Source organism: Nerophis ophidion, linkage group LG05 (assembly GCF_033978795.1).
Source record: "Nerophis ophidion isolate RoL-2023_Sa linkage group LG05, RoL_Noph_v1.0, whole genome shotgun sequence".
In the NCBI taxonomy this organism is placed as follows: domain Eukaryota; kingdom Metazoa; phylum Chordata; class Actinopteri; order Syngnathiformes; family Syngnathidae; genus Nerophis; species Nerophis ophidion.
The window spans coordinates 52,717,977-52,740,990 of NC_084615.1; the positions used below are offsets into that span (position 1 = coordinate 52,717,977).

General features: G+C 37.6%; 1 protein-coding gene across 4 annotated transcripts in view; it reads left to right on the forward strand.

Annotated features, from left to right (window-relative positions):
* Positions 1-23,014, forward strand: part of LOC133553389 (interferon regulatory factor 2-like) — a 36,613-nt gene that overhangs the window by 7,139 nt on the left and 6,460 nt on the right. Inside the window, exons 2-7 of one of the 4 annotated variants that reach the window (XM_061901526.1) lie at positions 814-906; positions 2,656-2,842; positions 4,303-4,402; positions 9,960-10,136; positions 14,001-14,047; positions 19,756-19,840. In XM_061901526.1, coding sequence (XP_061757510.1) covers positions 4,330-4,402; positions 9,960-10,136; positions 14,001-14,047; positions 19,756-19,840 — 382 coding nt within the window. In that variant the 5' untranslated portion in view covers positions 814-906; positions 2,656-2,842; positions 4,303-4,329. The other 3 variants (XM_061901523.1, XM_061901528.1, XM_061901527.1) reach the window with 3 other exon arrangements.

The window sequence follows — 23,014 nt, forward strand, 5'->3', positions numbered from 1 at the left end:
TCTGTATCTTTGGAGCCTTCCATGGACAGATGTTGAAAATTAGCATTTTCTTGCTGTAACACCTGAAGCATGGCCATGTAAATAAAATGAACATCTTATATGACACATTCATAAACCTTTGAGCCTTTCAATTGTTGTATGTTTCCAGTACGGTGTATTTCCCCTGTTTGACTAGTTCAGTGTTCTTGGCATGCTTTGCTATTATGCTGGGAGACTGCCACCACATTATTTGGCTTTACAGACTTTGATCCGATCACACAACAACACTACTATTAAACCAAACCTAGTCAAACTCCATGTTTGAAAAAACATCCTGTAGTAAACTTCCTCACCTCTATAATAATAATACTCCTTAAACAGCCCTAACTTTGATATTAGGTTGCATTTTAACATTCCTAAAGGCCATACTAGTGTTAAGAGATTTTTTTTATGTCGAGCCTTCAATGGGTCATATATATAATTGTTTCTACTTTTGAAACAGCTCAATGTTGTCCACATAACATGTAATGGTGGTTATTTAGTCAAAATCTTCCCTAGATTATGTTTTACTCACTTTTTTTAAGACGCTTTCTGACCGTCTTTTCACTATGCGCCGTTTTGTGGGCGGTCTTATTTTGGCTTCCACTTCGACAGCGTATTCTACTGTCACCCATGTTGTAGTTTTTAGCGCCTCCTTACAGTACCTGGAGCATTTATCTAGGGTGTGTATTTGAATCTATTAAATAATCACAGTTAATGGTTGCTTGCAGTTCTTGAAGCTTTGCATGCAAACGTGGTTGTTAGTTCTTTGTTCACGAGTTTGTGTGTTGACAGCCCAAGATGCCAGTGGATAGGATGAGGATGCGGCCGTGGCTGGAAGAGCAGATCAACTCCTGTCAGATACCAGGTCTCAAATGGGTAAACAAAGTAAGTACATTTATTGGCACCTATCCTCTCTAGAATGCACAAAATAAAGTTCATGTGAGGAGTTTACATCATATTACTTGTGTAAACATAATCACTTATTTGGACCTCAGTTCATTTTAAATTACATTTATTTATGATTTTTTTCTCATTTACTTACTGCAGGAGTATCCAAACTGCAGACCGGGGGCCATTTGCATTGCTAGTATTTAAATGACTGCGGCAAATTCTAAAAATACAATTACAAAAAATACTTAAAAGATGGAATAAAAGAACAAAAATGTTTAAAGCACAACTATTCAACAGACGAGACCAAAAAAAAGAAAAATTAATTAAAACATTTCAAACAGGTCCGTGAGTTTAGTTCAAATTGGGAGAGTCACATTTTTGCAGGAGAATCCAAAAGCACAACACTGTTAAAAAAACCCCAAAAAAACCTTCAGATTTTATGTTAAAAAACTGGCAGCTCACTCGCCAGAATTTACCTTCTAATTTACAGGGGTTTTTCCAACAAATTACCATACATATAAAATGGTAAAACTGCTATTTTTGCTGTGAAATAAAATGGCAGTTATTTTTACTGTAAAATCTATGATCATTGTTTTTACAATGCGTTTCTGTAAATGGAAAAACGATACGACTTTGATTTTTACCGTAAAATTTACCGAGTTTCTTTACAGTGAAGTGTGCTGTCATGCTGATGATCTTTGACTACCTTTTTTGCAGAAGGTCATTAGAGACAGCAAAGCATTCTTGTAACTCTGACAAAAACAATACCAAAATGAAATGTCTATTGTATACAGGTGGGGGAAATAATTGATTTTTAGATGCATTGTATTTCCGACATGGACGAGTATGCAATTGATTAGTAAACGTCGCTAATCGATTTATTTATTGTAAATAAAGTAATGCAGACAGTTCTAAAATTTGACTGACTGCATGCAGCGAGCCACCTCACCAAGAGATTAGACCAGCTCCTTTATTACCAGGCATTTATAGTCCAGTTTTGCACAGATTTTCATTCATTTATTAATTGTGGGAATTAATTTAACCGTTTCTTATTCTAAATGTATTTTTTTTTAAATGCAAGTGATAAACGCTTATTTAGTGAAATGAAAATAAATGTAAAACTGCATCAATGTATGTAAATTAAAGATGCATCAATAATATTTTTTTTTTAATGAAATCCTAACTTTTGAATCGTAATCAAATTGTGAGGTGCCCAAAGGTTCCCACTTCGACTATTGTAGAGGATGCACCTGGTTCTCAGGAATATACAAAATAAAAATAATAGGGAAGGAAGAAGCTTGTCCCCCTTTCTACAAATGTTGACTCCCAAAAATTTAGTTCAATAGCCCTCGTGTAAAGTAACGGGAAGAAGTTGAAATATTGACGCTAAAAACTAGGCTTTAATTTCCTGCTTCTCAAGAAGGATACTTGTAACCGATTAACTTACAGTGCATCTGGAAAGTATTCACAGCGCTTCATTTTATCCACATTTTGATATGTTACAGCCTTATTCACAAATGGAATAAATCAATATTTGTCCTCAAATTTATCCACACAATACCCCATATTGGCAATGTGAATTTTTTTAATCTGCATATTTTACATAAGTATTCAGACCCTATATGCAATACATTTTCAATGTACCTTTGGCAGAAATTACAGCCTCAAATACAATGCCACAAGCTTGGCACACTTATTTTTGGGCAGTTTCACCCATTCCTCTTCGCCCATTTTTCTTTGCAGCACCTCTCGAGCTCCATCAGATTGGAAAGGAAGTGTTGATTTTCATCCAGAATGTCTCTGTACATTGCTGCATTCATCTTAGGCTACCCATGGAGGTTACTCTGTCAGAGCTGCAGTATTCCTCTGTGGAGAGAAGAGAACCTTCCAAGAGGGCAACCATCTCTGCAGCAAACCACCAATCAGGCCTGTATGGTATAGTGGCCAGACAGAAGCCATTTATTCATAAAAGGTTTTCCAGAATGCATCTGAAAAATTCAGACCATGAGAAACAAAATGCTCGGGTCCGATGAGAAACATATTGAACTCTTTGGCATGAATGCCAGGCATCATGTTTGGAGGAAACAAGGCATCACTCATCACCCGGCCAATACTATCAAAAACAACAAAAAGGCAGATTTGCATAGATGTTGTTTAGTCTACAGGTAACATGACAGTGAAGTCTTAAGAGGCACATACATAGCATAGGGGAAAAAAAGGTTTAAAAAATAAATATAAGAAATATATATTAGACTGTAGAATTTAAGGCCTGTATGATAACATATGCCAATATTTACCTGAAATACTCTCGGACCATGAAAAACAAAATTCTCTGGTCTGAGGAGAAAAAGGTTGAACTCTTTGGCATGAATGCCAGGCGTCATGTTAAGAGGCAATCAGGCAGCGTTCATCACCAGGCCAATATTATCCCTACAGTGAAGCATGGTGGTGGAAGCATCATGCTGTGGAGATGAAGCAGCAGGAACTGGGAGACTAGTCAGGTTAGAGGGGAAGATGAATGCAGTAATGTACAGAGACATCCTAGATAAAAACAAATATTTCTCATTCAACTTGAGTGGTGCTGCAAAGAGAAATGGGCAAAACTGCCCAAAGATAGGTGTGCCAAGCTTGTGGCATTGTATTAAAAAAAATACAGGCTGTATTTGCTGCCAAAGGTGCATCAACAAAGTATTGAGCAAAGACTATAATTGTTAATGTATGTATTTTTTTATGTTTTTATTTTTTTATTTTTAATACATTTGGGAATGTTATGGGTCTTATGTTTGGAATTTGTAGGACAAATATGAATTTATTCCATTTTGGAAAAAGGCTGAGACATAACAAAATGTGAAAAAAGTGAATCTCTGTGAATACTTTCCAGGTGCACTGTATCTATAACTGTTATTTTTCTAAATGTAGACTTAAATGTAGTTTATTTAGGCATTTATATGCAGCTGGCTTTGGGGCAGCTTCTTTAGCAACGCAGGCGTCTTCGTACGCTTTCAAACCACAATTGATTGACTGATAAGGTTTGATGTGTTGAAAATTGATGTTTTTTTTGTCCACGCAGAATGTTTGCAGAACATTTTGTGCAAAGAGCATGCGAAAAGTCCCAAACAATGGACGCCATTTTTGTTTACACTGAGCTCAGGGGTAGCACTTTGTTTTTACACCCAAACCCACATACAGCACAGTACGGGTAACCTTGCCTTATAGGAGTGTTTTCTTTGTAATAGGTTATCGTTTTTACCATATTTATTGATATAATGTTATAATCTTATATCGGTACGATAATTATCTAGTTGATATCTATTGTAAAAACATGCTTTTGCCTGTATGCAGCAATAAAAGGCAGAAAAAGTGATATTTCATGATGACATACCTCTCCAGGAAAAAAGAATCTTCCAGATCCCGTGGATGCACGCTGCTCGGCATGGCTGGGACTTAGAGAAAGACGCTCCTCTCTTCATGAGATGGGCCATACATACAGGTGAAGACACTTAGTTTTCTATACTGCATGTACAATTACATTCCCTGGCAAAAATGATGAAATCACCAGAGTTAAGGAATGTTAATTAAGTTCAGTTTATCCAACTAAAGTCATTTAAAATCGCAACTTAAAAAACAAAAAAACAAAAAACAGTGTTCACAGCTGGTGAAGCTAATCCGACAACAGCAATCAAAGAAAATTGGAGCAAGATTGATGAAGATATTTGTCACACATTAAGTCCATGCCTCAGGTACTGCAAGCTGCTATAAAAGCCAGATGTGGTGCAACAAAGTACTAGTGGTGTGTTGTAGTGTTTTTGTTTGTTTTTCAAATTCCATTATTTATTTTTCCAAATTGAGTGATTTAATATTTCTTTCACTCTGCTTGTTTTAAAAATAAAACCTTTACTGACCACTGTGACCAGTGACTACTACAATCTAAATTCTTGATTTTTTTTTTGTGTTTCTTAAAGCCTAAAAGTCTTTATTTGAAATGGCTAGAGATCTGTGTTGTATTTGTTATCTGCTTGGTTCCTCCAAAATCAAACAACTAAATTAACATCCTCCAACTCTGGTGATTCCATATTTTTTTAACGGGGTGGAATACTGAATGCACAAATAATAGGCTAAAGCTGTACGTCTCAAATAGTGAGGCGGGCATGCGTTATGACATCCTCATTTTGATCCAAAAATCAGTACAAATTGTTTTATTCATTTTTATTTTGTAGGTTAAAGTGTTTTCTATGCAGTATTGTGCTCCTGAGTTACCGGTAATGTTGCTGACCAATTTGAATCCATTAATATTTCTTGAGTTTATTTTATTTTATATTTCAATACCAAATGGTTCACGTTGGTCAAAATGTTTTGATATTCTATATAAAGATAAAACATTTTTTTAATTTCCGGCAAATTGATCAACTTGAAACTTTTTCTGTAACAGTGTTAGTGAAGTTATTCTTTGTTGAAAGTTGATCTATATTTCTTTCTTTTTTCATGTCTCCATGTTAATGAAAATTCAATATTATGCAGTACAATTTTATAGACAAATATTAATATTTATAGTTGCGGCGGAGAGTGTGTTTTTTCAGGGGGCAGACTCTAAAACAGAGATCTTCGGGGGTCCGCAGAGATACTCCAGCAAGTGTCGTGATATTTTTGTTTGATGAAACTCTTAAAAAAGTAAAAAAAATGTTTTATTTATATTTCCGTCCACAATTTTCCCACTAATATAAATGTCTTTAAATACACATTAACACTGATCCAACACTCTGTAGTGTTGTTTAGAAATGACAGTGACAGGGCCACCCTACTCACTGTACCTTGCTGATCTGAGATAAAAACATGGATAAAGAATGTTTTTATTTTATTCATACTAGCATTTAAGATAGCTAGCGATTTGTTTGTTGATCTATTTGCCAGCTAGCTATTAGTGGCGCTGTACTGTCTTATTGGAATAGAATAGAATATAATAGAAAGTACTTTATTGATCCCTGGGGCAAATTCAGCACTATTAGTATTGCACAATAACATGGTACCTTTTAAGACGAGTTTAATTAAAAACATACATATAGAGGGTGTCCCTGCTCCAACTTTCTGTCAGTTTAGGGGTCCTTAACCTGCAAAATGTTAACAACTACTGCCCAAAGGTTATGTCCACTGGAACATGGACAATTAAAAAAGACACCTCTCGTGTTTAAACGATCTCCGTCCACACGATTGTAGTTTCAAAACAGTTTCTGTCGACACAAAATCTCAAATCAACTGCTGTTATGCGCATTATGTTCAATAAGAAGTCCAGAAAAGCAGCCAAAGCTGATTTGGTGGCATTATATAACACCTTAGTTTTGCGATGTACTGTAGTAGATGTACAATGACGTGCATTTTCTTTAAAAATCAGCGCACAATTACATGGAGCTCAGGAAACATCAAGATTTTAAAAATATGAGACAATGTCGCACTATTTGGGACACAAACCAAAAAGCTCTTTGAAACTCTTCGCCCTTGCTGGCATTTATAGAAGTTTCAGTTGTCAGGGACAAAACTATACGTTTGCTTGTGGACAAGAAGCCATTTTAGTTGTAATTTTTTTCTTTTTGTCTGCCTTTAAACATTTTGTCCTTCGCTTTATAATATTTTATTATCTCTACATCTGAGAATGGCTTCTTTTCTCTTGCTTGCCAAAATTATTGCGTCATTGATGTGATAAGGATTGTAGCTGTAAGTTGAAATGCCAATTTCAGTGCATTTCATTTTGTTGTTCTCATCTCTGAATGTGGTGGAAATGCCTCTTCAAAAGGCCTGTTCCTCGTCTCATGTTGATGTTTTAAATCAGACATCTTCATAATAGTGATAGTATCCTGGCATATTAGGCACATGGGTCTTGTGCTCATTGGATAAAAAAATACATGCAAATTATTCAGTCCAATTTTCTTGGAATTGCCACTTATCACTGTACTTTACTGGGGAAATTAGAACACACCGTTTGTCATGCAACCAATGCTATGGCAATGTACTGGATTAAAACCAACACCTCCCATCCAATCTAATGGAGCTTAAGAGGTACTGAAAAGAGGAATGGGTGAAACTGCCCAAAGATAGGTCTGCCAAGCTTGTGGCATCTTATTCTGAAACACTTGAGGCTGTAATTGGTGCCAAAAGTGCATCATCAAAGTATTGAACAAAGGCTGTGACTACTTATTTATGTACATGTGATTTTTTTACTTTTAAAACATTTGTAAAAAAAAATACATTCACATTGTCATTATGGAATATTGTGTGTAGAATTTTTGGAACAAAAATGAATGTATTCCATTTTGGAATGGAGCTGTAATATAACAAAATGTGGAAAAAGTGCAATCAAAATAAATGAGACAAGGAGATACAGCTCACACTGATACTTTATGGATAAATATGTCATGGGACCAGTGGCAAAGAGATGAACAACACTTGGTTCTAAACAGACCATAACTCATTTCATTGTCTTTTTCTTTAACCTTTTTTAACCCCTGGGCTGAGGTTGAATTTGTGTATCTGTGACTGCGAAGCAACACTTTCATCAATATGCACGTGCTATACATCCACTGTAATCAAAAGCTAAAAGTTCAACCAAACTAAGTTTAAGAATAACAAAAGGCAATCCAAACCACAAGCACTTAAATGGGGAAAATGTAAAAAAAAAAAAAATCAGTCTGAGACCTACATATGCCGTAAAAAATGTTTTCAAACAACTAATGCGACCAACACCGTTAGAAAGACAACACTTACTGTAGCCTTTCCAAAAGTACAGCTATCATATCTCCCCCTGTTAAGTATCAGTAATCTGTTTTATTTATTCGTATTCAGTAACATCTATAGTAACTATCAACATTAAATTTGGCACCAATATCACACCTTGTAGATGCAGAGAAAAAGTAGATTTTTAGGGGTTACTTAATTATTTAGGATGCACATTTGGAACCAAATGTAAGTGATACTCATTACTGTTGTTCCGTAGACACATTCTGTCTTCTTTGCTGCTAGAATATTATGAGAGTATGTACTGTTCGGACTTTCCCTTGTAAATGGTGAAGTCCTCCTAGGTCCTGTTTGTTCCAGCGACTATCTGACTAAAAAGGAGACTAGAATTTAAATTTAAGAATTTATTTTACAAATGGAGTAAGTACAAACACAGCTGATGTAGAGAAGACCATGCTTGCTAAAGGCTGCTGCGTTCTATGTCGATGTTCCACTGCTCACTTGATTTTTTCCATCCTCCTACCCCTCCCAAGCAAAGCTGTTTTGGTTTCTATCCATCGAAACCGAAAGTCCATCTAAGTATGTGTGTATGAGCAAGTACACAAACACACGTCTGCCTTTGCCCCATCTCGTACTTGACACTTCCCCTCACCATCGAAACTAGACAGTATGCTATAGGTGCGTTTGAGAGCAGGAGTTGCCGTAGAGCAGGGTGTGCTTATTGTGTTTTGTTCCTCAAGCAAAATAGGTGTCCAAAGAATGACTCCCTATGCATTCCATTCTATTTGAGGAGTAAATATCCCTAACAGTGCTGTTCAAAATATAACAAGACAATGCACCATCCCCTAAGACTAGAGCTGTCCTATATAGTCTGCGGGCATGAACAGATGAATTCTTAATCAATGAGAATAATCTATGTAACAGGGCCTTCATAACAATGTTTTTCTTGAGGTTATTTCTGACTAATACACACAGCCTAAATAAAGACGTTTGTTTAATCATTCCGGGAGCAAAAGGAGGCACAATACAATCAATCAAACTTTATTTATGAAGCGCTTTTCATACATAAAAGAAATGCAACGTAAAGTGCTTTACAAAATTAAATACCATACCCCGATGCGCACGCACACACACACACACACACACACACACACACACACACACACACACACACACACACACACACACACACACACACACACACACACACACACACACACACACACACACATTTTATGCAACTATATGAACAAATGAATGCGTGGCTGAGTACAGAGGAGACATGTGTGTAAATACTATCACAGGAGCCATCTGCACCAGGAGTTCATCAGACCATGGCCACCAGAACGCTGGCACAAATCGCCCCCACAGCACCGCCGATAACCCCTGAGGCAGATGGCTAATCTGAGGAACGTTGGAAAGTAAAAATAATAAAATTTGTAAAACAGTAAAAACCATGAGTCGAGATAAAGGATAAAATACAAGTAAGACATATGAATATAAAACAATAAACACAAAAGATAAGTCAGTAAATATAGAATAAATATAATTAAATAAAACTAATAAGAGGAAAAGTAAAGTTCGAATGACTTCAATAAAAATTTTTTAATTTTAGGTAAAAGCCAAATCTAAAAGGTGGGTCTACGCCTGTTTTTAAAAACATGAACATTTTCCGCAGACCTGAACTCCTCTGGCAAGCTGTTCCATAGACGGGGGCCATAATTGTGGAAAGATGCCATCCCGTGACTTTGTGTCCTGACTTTTGGAATAATTAGGAAATGAATGCTGGAGGAGCTCAGGGCCCGTGAAGTTTCGGAGGATAAAAGCCAATCTGAAAGATAAGAAGGCCCAATACCATACAAAACATTTATAAACCATAAGAAGACCCTTAAAATTGATCCTGAAACACACGGGGAGCCAATGCAGAGATTTTAAAACTGGTGTAATGTTAATGCCTTCTTGTCTTAGTCAGGACACGTGTCGCTGAATTGTGGTGTAATTGCAAAGGTGTAAAAACATTTTTAGGAAGACAAGAAAACAGGGCGGAATAATAATCTATACGACTTGTAATAAAAGCATGCATTAGCGTCTGTGTTGCCATGAGAGATAATTGGGCAAACTCTGGCTATATTCCTAAGATTTAAAAAAACAATTTTTGTGTTTTTTTTTTTTTTACTGTATCTGTATATGTTGTATAAAACTAAGGTCCGAGTCGAAAACGACGCCCATTTTTCACTAGTAGTGATGGAGTTATGATATTGGTAGTATGCTATATTGTACATGCATTATCGTGAACCGTTCTTGACTCATCTGTAAACATGTAGGCAAGTACCAGCCTGGAAAAGACCGACAGGATCCAAAGACTTGGAAGGCAAATTTCCGCTGTGCCATGAACAGCCTGCTTGACATTGTGGAGGTGAAAGATAAAAGCAACAAAAAGGGAACAAATGCCTTTAGGGTGTACAAGATGCTGTCCTCTTCTGAAAAAAGTATGAAGAAAGGTGAGTAATAATTTGTTGTTGTTTCAAACAAAAATGATCAATAAAATGTTGTACTTAAATTTAAAGGCAAATTTTATTTTTAAGTAGTCGTTAACTTATTAGTAGCAAATTCATATGACATTATGACAGGGCTACTCAAATCTAGAGGGCCACAAAGAATGTTTTAAATGAGGTCCATTTGTTGAGGTAGGTCAGGTTAAAAGATTCCCTACTTGCAGCTAAATATGCCAATTTCCATCCATCCATCCATTTTCTACCGCTTATTCCCTTTCGGGTCGCGGGGGGCGCTGGTGCCTATCTCAGCTACAATCGGGTACACCCTGGACAAGTCGCCACCTCATCGCAGGGCCAACACAGATAGACAGACAACATTCACACTCACATTCACACACTAAGTGTCACGTCTGTAAATCTGATTTCATGTTTGATCATGTTTTGTTTTGTTTTCTGGACTCTTGTTCTGTTTTTTCACTTCCTGGTTTGTTTTTTTCACCTGTCATGTCACGTCCCTGTTCTCAGCCTCACCTGTTTTCACTAATCATCACAGCTATTTAAGTCACTCCTTTTCTTGTCTTCGTCCTGGGATCTTCACACTCGCACGCACCTTACCCATGCTGTTCAAACTTTCACGTCCTCGTCCACAGTTCCATGCCGTGTAAGTTTGTGTATTTATGCCACAGTGCTAGTTTTGTTTTGTTTGTATATAGTCATGCCATTGTGCTGTTTTGTTTTAAGTTTAGCATAGATTATTATCCGCCACAGAGCTCGTCCTTGGTTTGCCTTTTTATAGTTTGTTTGTTTATTTAATAAATATCATGTACCTGAATTCACGCCTGGCTCGTCCTGTAATCCCGCTGCGTCGAAGGAGCACACACCATCTATGTCCAAGCCAAGTTATGACACTAGGGCCAATTTAGTGTTGCCAATCAACCTATCCCCAGGTGCATGTCTTTGAAAGTGGGAGGAAGCCGGATTACCCGTAGGGAACCCACGCATTTACAGGGAGAACATGCAAACTCCACACAGAAAGTTCCCGAGGCCGGGATTGAACCCCAGACTACTCAGGACCTTCGTATTGTGAGGCAGACTCACTAACCCCTCTGCCATTGTGAAGCCCAAGCCAATTTCTGTGAAGTTAATTTTGTTCTCACCTCTGAATATTATTGAGGAAATATGTCTTCAAAAAGCCTGTGCTTCTTCTCAGAACCATTTTTTAATCAGACATTATAACAGCAACAGTCTCTTAACATAGTAAGCAATTAAATTATAGGTCTTCTGCTCGTTGGAGAGAGAATAAATGCAAATTATTTAGTCAAATTTTCTTTGAATTGCCAATTTTCAGATGGCGACCCTGCCTTCTGCCCGATTGTAGCTGAGATAGGCTCCAGCACCCCCCGCAACCCTGAAGGGAATAAGCGGTAGTAAATGGATGGATGGCACTGTCCACTGTTCTTTTACTGGTGAACTTAGAATACGCCATTTTCGTGCAAAGAACGCTCCGACAGCCGGCAAGGTGTCGATATGCAAGAAGCTACAAAAACTAAAGTGAAACTTAAAAATGAGCGCTTGAGTGATGCAGTTACAAGCAGTCAGGGTAGTGTTGGTATCGGGACAAGCCCCTGTAAACACCTGCTAACACAAACAACATATAGTGAAACAATAACTTTTAACAATAATTGAGGCAACACTGTATGTTTAAAATGTTTAAAACTCTCAACAGAGTAAGCTTTCGAATCAGAGAGTTTTGGCCCAAAGGAGAAGAATGCAGATTTATCCTATACACAACTTGATATTTTATTCTAAGAAACCTACTACAATGCGCCACATAGGGTACAATATCATTTTAAAGGCCCCTGAAATGAGCAGGAAAGGACCCTTTTAACAGCGCTAATAGTAGCGTTGAAGGGAGATTGCTTCTTGAAGCGTGAGTCAGGACAAATTGGTTGCTGGGTTTTATTGGTTCTGCGGGTTAGGATGTGAGCAGAAAAAAGCTGATGTGAGGATTACGCTTAGCAATATTGATAAATGACAACCGATGGGCAAACAATATGGAAACAGTAAATAAACATAATTCACTGTCACTGTTGTTGATCGAATCACAGGTCATATTTGTGTGGTTCAGGGTGTTGTACTAATGGGTCAAATTTGGCGTGCTGGGCATATGCGATATATAACAGAAGCCTCTTTCTTTGCGCTGTCCTTAAATCTAAAAAATCAAACATGGATATGATCAGCTGGACTTTTGATGCAATTTACAAAGTATTTTCGACGAGGAAAAGATGTTTGGGGGAGCCTGGCTGCGGGGTACGTCAGAGACTCCTGGGATGAATGGAGAATCATGTGCCCCTCAGTCCTTTTCATCGAGGACGTGGAAGACATCTACCTATTTGGAACCGTGATTTCGAGGCACCTGCTGATTGGGCTGGGCATTGCTCTGGTTTATCGTAAAATTTGTAAGACGATGGCAGCCACTCAAGGTGCCCAAAGGCTGTTCGTTGCAATAGAAGGTTTGGGCAGGGCTGTGGGAACACAGACTGTGGCGATTTCTGAGCTAAATCGCAAGATGGATCACATCATGGAGAAGTTTGCTGAAAAGGAAGATTGAATTGAATTTGAGAGAACAGACAAGCCATTGTTTTGTCTGTTCGCGAAAAACAAACATCTTAATCTATGATTTGACTACATCGAATGGCCTTGAGGACAAGGCTGTTCTGAAAACACCCAGGAGGACACCTCAATGATGGACGCTTTTGACCTCCCTCTCTTCTCAACGACACCTGGAGTCGAATTTTTTCAGAAACGGCCTCAGTCTATAAAAACATTATACCATCACACCCAAGACAATTGGGCACGCACACACCTCCCCTCCCCCACCCCACGCCTTCACCATCGCTTGTTTTTTCCGTCTGGGCCTTCCAGGGCCCCAACACCACCCCCCCTCTGTGCGAGTTCTCGTGATTAAATGTAATGTGTTTACGTGTGCATTGCAAATGATGTTTTTCCCTTGTACTCAGCCTGGACTCCCTCCCGGGGGTCCAGCCTTTGACTGATATTGTTTTACTCTTCCCCCCTTTCCCAATATCACCTTTTTCCCACCTTTTTTAAGGGGCGCCGTAAAAATGGCTTATCCGTTGGCGGTCCCATCTTGTCTCCCTGTAATGTATGTCTGCTCTTAGTAGGACTGTGCCGAAAATGTACTTTTCAGTTCTTCTGTGTCTTGTGCATGTTAAGAAATGACAATAACTAATTTCCATTTCCATTTCCAGCAGCAAAACCAGCAACAATACAAAACAGACAACAAAAAAAACTTGTTTCTGTCAAAATGTTGATGCTCATATATCCGTAGTTTGTGAACGCAGCACGCTCGCTGTGATGGTTGATTGGTGCACAAAAAGAAAGTGTTGTGTTGTTGTAGTTGAAAACTCTGCGGCACTACCGATGTTATAGCTTAGGGCGGCTGTTGGCGTGTTTATCAGAATCAGAAATACTTTATACAAACACTAATGTCAGCAACACAGTTTAAAAATAGTCAGACTTACCTACAATATATTACATGCACAATATCACAGTCAAACACTTGTTGTAGGCTGCTTTCAGTCTGATTACTACCGTTTACTTCAGCACCGTTGCCCTAAGAAACCTTACGAAAGACCTCAGCAAACGTTGGCTGTGTATTAATGACAAAGGTTCATACTATAGTCTAGATTTAGGTGTGACATATCAGTCAATTTTGAAATTGTATTACCTCAAAGGTGTTGTATTATAGATATTCCACTATAATACCACTTGTCTTATACAAAGGATTTGCCAGCAAGGCTGTGGGTTTTTATTCAATATCTGTTTTTTCTCTGGATATCCATTTAGGAAAGAAGAAGATCGACAAGGAAGGTAGACCCAAGGGAAATAAAGAGGTAGATAAACACAGGCATGCAACACATCACATTATTTGTTTTTTTGCACACAATACAACACAAATATACGTTAGCACTCCTGATAATTAACAGAACCATTTTTTTTTTTTTACGTAGAAAAAAAATGATTAGTGTTATTACTAAGGGAACTTCGATCAGATATCAATCTGATATGACAAGTATCGGATTAAATCAGCTTGCATGTAAAATCTTAAATATAACAGCTCCAATACAAGCAGTCCTGCACCAGGTTTACTTGTGCAAAGTTGGAAAGCCAGTTAACGGAAACGTATTAGAAAGTATCCAGTAACAAACGTGTCCGCGTCATTTAACTTACTGAATCATGAGCTTAACTTAATGAATTATTGTGGCCGCCTGGTGTCAACAAAATACAATTACCACTCCACTGTAAATTTAAAGACAGCTAGACAACCAGTAAATATCTAAATGTCCTCCAATAAGCACACAAGGTTTGGTCTTTTCTTGTATTCTAGACAAGTAATTTACAAAAGGTAAAATTGGGAGGCTATTGGCTACAAAAGCTAGCAGCTCCACAAGAGCTAAGCACTCAATAGCACACAAGCTAGACATACGTACTGAGTGTCCTTAATTAAACAACATTGCAGTCCATCCATCCATCCACCCATCCATCATCTTCCGCTTATCCGAGGTCGGGTCGCGGGGGCAGCAGCCTAAGCAGGGAAGCCCAGACTTCCCTCTCCCTAGCCACTTCGCCTAGCTCTTCCCGGGGGATCCCGAGGCGTTCCCAGGCCAGCCAGGAGACATAGTCTTCCCAACGTGTCCTGGGTCTTCCCCGTGGCCTTGTACCGGTTGGACGTGCCCTAAACACATCCCTAGGGAGGTGTTCGGGTGGCATCCTGACCAGATGCCCGAGCCACCTTATCTGGCTCCTCTCAATGTGGAGGAGCAGCGGTTTTACTTTGAGTTCCTCCCGGATGGCAGAGCTTCTCACCCTATCTCTAAGGGAGAGCCCCGCCACCCGGCGGAGGAAACTCATTTCGGCCGCTTGTACCCGTGATCTTATCCTTTCGGTCATGACCCAAAGCTCATGACCATAGGTGAGGATGGGAACGTAGATCGACCGGTAAATTGAGAGCTTTGCCTTCCGGCTCAGCTCCTTCTTCACCACAACGGATCGATACAACGTCCACATTACTGAAGACGCCGCACCGATCCGCCTGTCAATCTCACGATCCACTCTTCCCCCACTTGTGAACAAGACTCCTAGGTACTTGAACTCCTCCACTTGGGGCAGGGTCTCCTCCCCAACCCGGAGATGGCACTCCACCCTTTTCCGGGCGAGAACCATGGACTCGGACTTGGAGGTGCTGATTCTCATTCCGGTCGCTTCACACTCTGCTGCGAACTGATCCAGTGAGAGCTGAAGATCCCGGCCAGATGAAGCCATCAGGACCACATTATCTGCAAAAAGCAGTCTGAAACATAATTTGTCAAGATAAACAAGTATCAAATAATTATAATTTCATATTACCTACACATACAAAGTCTCCAAGGCACAAGCGTATTAGACAGTATGCAGTAACAAATGTGTCTGCATCATTCAACTCACTGCGTCATGAGCTTAACCTAATAAATTATTGTAGCCACAAGTTGTTGTCCCTCAAAAAACTAACCACCACTACACTTCAACGTAAAGACAGCATAAGTCAGTTCCAGATAGGTTAGTGTTTTTCATTGTTCTCTGTCTGACTAATGTCACTTAATCAAACCTTTTATAGCATACAGCAATATATCGCAAAACGTTTTCTAACAATATAATATTGATTTTTAATGTCTTTTAATATGTATATTTTTGGCCCAATTCGTTTTTTTTGGGCTGATTTGTAACCCAAGGAGAATTTTTGCACCTCTGTTCTACAAAGTGTCGCTGCACTGCTACCTTGTCTGCAGGGTTACCTGTGAGCAAGGCAGTATACAAAATTGACAGTTTTTTTTTTTTTTTTTTTACATTTTAAGTGGCAGAAAACTTAATCCATTGTGTAATTACAGTAAATGGAAATCCATTGTGTAATTACAGTAAATGGAAATGTATCATGGGGCTTCACGGTGGCAGAGGGGTTAGTGCGTCTGCCTCACAATACGAAGGTCCTGCAGTCCTGGGTTCAAATCCAGGCTCGGGATCTTTCTGTGTGGAGTTTGCATGTTGTCCCCGTGAATGCGTGGGTTCCCTCCGGGTACTCCGGTTTCCTCCCACTTCCAAAGACATGCACCTGGGGATAGGTTGATTGGCAACACTAAATGGTCCCTAGTGTGTGAATGTGAGTGTGAATGTTGTCTGTCTATCTGTGTTGGCCCTGCGATGAGGTGGCGACTTGTCCAGGGTGTACCCTGCCTTCCGCCCGATTGTAGCTGAGATAGGCGCCAGCGCCCCCCGCGACCCCGAAAGGGAATAAGCGGTAGAAAATGGATGGATGGATGGAAATGTATCATTTCAATGACATCTATTTTACTTGATTCGTCCAATTAACTATTACTGTCATCTAGTGTAAATATACAGTATACATCTTGAATTTTTATATTTATATTACATTTATCAGTGAACTACGTATTATAATAATAATAACTTAGATTTATATCGCGCTTTTCTAAACACCCAAAGCGCTCACAGAGAAGTAGGACTCAGCATTCATTCACACCTAGTGGTGGTAAGCTACATCAGTAGCCACAGCTGCCCTGGGGCAGACTGACGTATAGATAAATACTGTAATAAAAAATTAAAAATTACATAGTTTGGACACTGGTGATCAGAAGGGGAATGTTACTAAACTCCGTCCACCAATGGGTTTTAAAATCCTTTAGAAACTTACTGTCCACTGGGTGTCTGGGTGTCACATTCATCCTGGGGTTACACATCACGGTACTGCGCAAAGAATAAAGCAGTTAATTTACCACCACCGGGTTGCTTAATACAACCCTGACAAAAATAATTTATTCGCCAGACTGGGATGTTAGGTTGTTCATTCGGTTGTTTCATTTTGTAGCAAATACCAGATATGACACAAAACTAAAGTATTTCAAATGGCAACTTTCTCGCTTTAAGAAACACTAAGATTTATCAGGAATATAAATGGTGGTAATCATTAACAGATTTATTTTTAGATGAAGCAGAGTGAAAGAATTATAGAGTCACTCAATTGTGAGGAAAACATTTTGGATTCACAAAGTAAATTTTCATTTTTAAAGCTAACAGCTGTTTCAGATTAAAATGTGTTTATTAGTCTGGAGTTAAAAGGAATGTTCACACTTTCAACAGCTGTTGCAACAGGTGTATCAACTAGGGCTGTACGGTATACCGGTACTAATAAAGTACCACGGTAATAATGAATTAAAAATGGTACTATACTGCTACCTGCGATGAGGTGGCGACTTGTCCAGGGTGTACGCCGTCTTCCGCCCGATTGTAGCTGAGATAGGCACCAGATATGGGAATTTGAACATAAAAGAGTATTGTCGTACTTTTTCAAGAAGGTAAATCATCACGCAATGTTGCAAAAGATGTTGATTGTTCACGGTTAGCTGTGTCTAAAATCTGGACTAAGTACAAACAAAATGGGAAGATTGTAAAAGGGAAGCATACTGGTAGACCAAAACAAAACATCATTAAGACGAAAAACTTAAAGCATAATGTCTTTGAAACAGAAAATGTACAGCAAAACAAATGAAGAACAAATGGGCCGAAACTAGAGTCACCGTCTGTGACCGACCTGTAAGAATCTATCTATAGGAAATGGGATTTAAATACAGAAAAGCTAAACGAAAACTGTCATTAACGTTTAAACATAAAACATAGGTTCCAATGGGCTAAGGAAAAGCAATCGTGGACCCTGGGTGACTGAATGAAAGTCATGTTCACTGGTGAAATGTCAATCTGCATTGGGCAAGGTAATGATGCTGAAACTTTTGTTTGGTGCCATTCTAATGAGATTTATAAAGATGACTTCTTGAAGAAAACCTACCACCGTCATTGATGATTTGGGACTGCATGTCAGATAATGTCAGTAAGGAGATGGCTGTCATTACATCTTCAATAAATGCACACGTTTACGCAGACATTTTTGGACCCTTTTCTTATTCCATCAATTCAAAGGATGTTTGAGAATGATGACATCATTATTCAAAATGATAAGGTATCTATATAACAATACATAGAGCAAAAACTGTACACCATTTTAATGAATACACAAGGGCAATGATAACGCATGCAAATAGTTTAGATCGCAATCCAATTGCTAAATCTGCGGTAGAAATTGAAGAAAATGGTCCATGACAAGACTCCAACCTGCAAAGCTGATTTGACAACAACAATCAAATAAAGTTGGAGCAATCTTAATGAAGTGTAATGTTTGTCACAAGTTAAGTCCTTGCTTCAGAGACTGTAAGTGCCAGAGGTGGTGCAACAAAGGACTAGTGGTGTGTTGCAGTGATTTTTTTGTTTTTGTTTTTAATGAATCCATAATTTGTTTCTTCAATATTGAGTGATTGTAACATGTTTTCACTCTGCTTGACCTAAAAATTAAACTGTTACTGACAACCATGATATATTCTTGTTATATTTTTGTGTTTGTTAAAGCCAGAAAGTTGCCGTTTAAAATTGCAATTGTTTTGTGTCATGTTTATCTGCTTTTTTTAAATACAAAATTAAACAACTGAACGCACATCTTTCAATATCAGTTATTCCACATTTTATTTTACCAGGGTTTGTACATTGGCAGAATGACATCTGTTAGTTATACTGTCTAATGGCATACTCAAAATAAACTCACAGTTCTCAAGCTGGTCTGCAACATCCTGCTGTCTGACGTTAGTTTGTCTGCTGCTTAATGTCAACAGGAAGTTTAGTCAGGGACAGATCTGACTGGATTGTTCAGTTGACCAATGAAACTTGCGTTAGTGCCTCCTGCTTCACTAGCATACCGACACGGAAATGTAGAAATAAATACATGTGGAAATGAGTAAATGTGGAAATAAATACATGTGGAAATGTTACATATAGAAATTAACAAGTGTAAATGTAATAAATCTAGAAATAACTTTAAAACAAATGTTTATGTCCCATTTATTTCCGAGTTTTTATTTATTTATCCATGCATCTAATTATGTATTATGCCAGTATTTATTTATACATGTATTTATGTATAATTTTGTCAGGTATCATTCTCCATACTATTCCACATCGAAAATAATACAAGTATGTAGGATTCTTTCTGATAACATACCAGATCCATATCGGAATCCGCCGTTACTCAATAACTGTATCGTGTCGGTCGCAAGTGAGAAAGTTGTAATGGGACACCACTATCCAGCTCTTAACACTGCTAAGGAAGATCAGCGTTAAGGGAAATATTAATAACACCACATTGTGCTATGTTGTGGGATTGTGCTATTTTTTAACTGTAATGTTTATTTCCTACAGTATTTAAAAAAAAAAAGTATATTTTGGACATGACATGAGAAACAGAACATTCAACAGCAAGATGTAGCTCAAGATTAAATCAGAACAGTTGATTATCAGGATAATTTTTTTTTTGTGTGTTGGCTTTGAGCATTTGGAGTGACATGATTACTGTATCTATCCATTCATCATTCCTCATTAACAAAGTGTAAAGGTAGATCATCTGAAGTTCTGTCTCCCTGTCTTTACCTTTATCTGCTCCTCTGGTTGCCAGACAGTTTCTAAGTCGTGTGGGACTACTCTTCTACACATCAAAGAGGAACCACAGGATGAAGTCAAGATTCCAGACACAACCAGAGGTGCCTCAACTGTGCTACCTCACACACATTTGATAACGTACAAGTTTTTAGTAGCATGCTCATATTAATTGGCCCATGTAAGCACATTTCCTCCCAGGGTTTATATTATCTCATATACTGTGTGCGTGCGTGTGCATATATATATATATATATATATATAATATGTGTATATGTATGTATGTATGTGTATATATATGTATGTATGTGTATATATATATATATATGTATATATGTATGTATATATATGTATGTATGTGTATATATACATGTATGTATGTATATATATGTATGTATGTGTATATATACATATATGTATGTATGTATGTATATATGTATATACATATATGTATGTATGTATATATATATATACATGTATGTATGTATATATATACATATATGTATGTATGTATATATATATATATACATGTATGTATGTATATATATGTATGTATGTATGTATGTATATATATATGTATGTATGTATGTATATATGTATATATCTATATATATATATATATGTATGTATGTATGTGTATATATGTATGTATGTATACATATGTATATATATGTATGTATATATGTATGTTTATATATGTATTTATATATTTATATGTATATTTATATCTCTATATATATATATATATATATATATATATGTATGTATATATATGTATATATCTATATATGTATACATATAGATGTATACAAACCCCGTTTCCATATGAGTTGGGGAAATTGTGTTACATATAAATATAAACGGAATACAATGATTTGCAAATCCTTTTCAACCCATATTCAATTGAATGCACTACAAAAAGGACTGCCTACCCCCAGACTAAACGACTCTGAAACCAATAAGGAATGTAACTGTCGCAAGAAACCTGATTGCCCTCTCAACGGAGGGTGCTTACAGACATCAGTCGTTTACCAAGCAAAGGTAATACGCAAGGACATTAACACACCCGACACGTACGTAGGATTAACCGAAGGAGCGTTCAAAACAAGATGGAATAATCACAACGCCTCCTTTAGAAACCAGACTTTGCGGAATTCTACAGAACTCAGCAAACACATTTGGAACCTCAAAGACAATAATGTTGAATATTCAATAACATGGCAAATTCTTGCATCCAGCACACCTTACAACAGTGGTAATAAAAGATGCAACCTATGCTTAAAAGAGAAACTGTTTATTATATATCATCCAGATCTATCATCCCTCAACAAGCGCAGTGAAATCATTTCAACATGCCGCCACAGACGGAAACACCTCCTAGGTAACACATGAGCCAATCACCACACCCTACGCCTGCCTGTATCCACCCACTCTGTGCCCTATACAAACCATTGTATGTGAATGCTTCCATTAAAATCTCCTGATGATTGAGGGAACCCCTCATGAAACAGTTCTGTAGAGATGAAGTAGTCTTGTGATTTTTCCCACACCTACATATTGCGCTCTACCACGGTATCGAGCACTATTCTCTGGATAATCCAATCAAGACATATGTATGTATATATATATATATATATATGTATATATATATGTATATATATATGTATATATGTATATGTATATATATATGCATGTATATATATGTATATATATATATATGTATGTATATATACATGTATATATATATATATATATATATATATGTATATATATATGTGTATATATATATGTATGTATATATGTATATATATATATATATATTAGGGCTGGGCAACGATTAAAGATTTTAATCGAAGTTAATCGCAATTTTCTCCTATTAATCGCGATTAACTGCATTGTATACGCAAAGCCCAATAATGAATTCAAAAGTAGTGTGTAGTGCACCTTTATTGGAATATTCTCCCACATGAACAAAAGTGCCAAAACATTTGTTGTGCAAACACAATTTAAATCAGTACTTGTTAAACAGTAGCAGTTAAATAGCATATTTTATGAAAATCAACTCAAAAAATGTAAATACAAACATTTAAGCTTATTTCCACTGCCTGGCTATTTAAGTTATCCTGTTTGTTATGGAAAATAAATATAATCTACATACAAATCTCTGAGCCACAATCATAACATCCGAACAGGCAATTTCTGAGGTAACAGCGGGAACATTTTTTTTTTATCAGGGATCTTATGTTTAAAAAACCTATATTATAGGTAGTGGGCTCTTTTAGGGAATTTTTGATCAAATTATCCGTTGTAACAATATTAATAATGTTGTGTTTATTATGCGTAGTGCACTTAAAATAATTACAACCATATCTAGGAATTGATATGATGGGAATTTTCCGATTGTTTGCTTGGTGCTTTAATAAACTGAACGCATCAAATACATGGTACTATATTGTGATGTTATGAGCCAGGGAAAAAAAGAACTACCCTACCCAGCATGCAACAGGAGTGACGAGCATGCGCGGTAGCCTGGTATAGGTTGTGTGTCGCCATGACGGCATCTTGTAGGTTGTGATATGCACGCTCTGAAAGTAAACGTTAAGAACTCAGCCAACACGCCTCGTCTGCATTATTGATAAATAGACAGACAACACATATACTCCGCTGCTTCACAGGCCGCTGGATGTAGCCGGCAAAGTATTCCCATGCTAGCTAGCCGGTCTAGCAAGCACGCGTCATTCAGTCCAAAACAACCCGATCTAACCACATTCAGAATTGTCTGGCGGTCGTAAGTGATCCCGGAGTGACCACGCTGTAAGCCAGCCATGAAATTTGCAGAATTGTCCGGTATTTTGCCAAATGTTGCATCTTTACCAAGAGCCCCTCCACGCCGAAGCCCGTCCGGGCGCCGCCATCTTTATAAGAAAAGGCATTAACAAAATAAAAGCATGTAAACAACATACGCAAATGTGCGATAAAATAATTGTCGCCGTTAATAGATTGATGAGTTAACTCGTAATCAACGCATTACTTTGCCCACCCCTAATAATATATATATATATATATATATATATATATATATATATATATATATATATATATATACATATACATGTCTTGATTGGATTATCCAGAGAATAGTGCTCGATACCGTGGTAGAGTGCAATATGTAGGTGTGGGAAAAATCACAAGACTACTTCATCTCTACAGAACTGTTTTATGAGGGGTTCCCTCAATCATCAGGAGATTTATAAATATATATAAATCTCCTGATGATT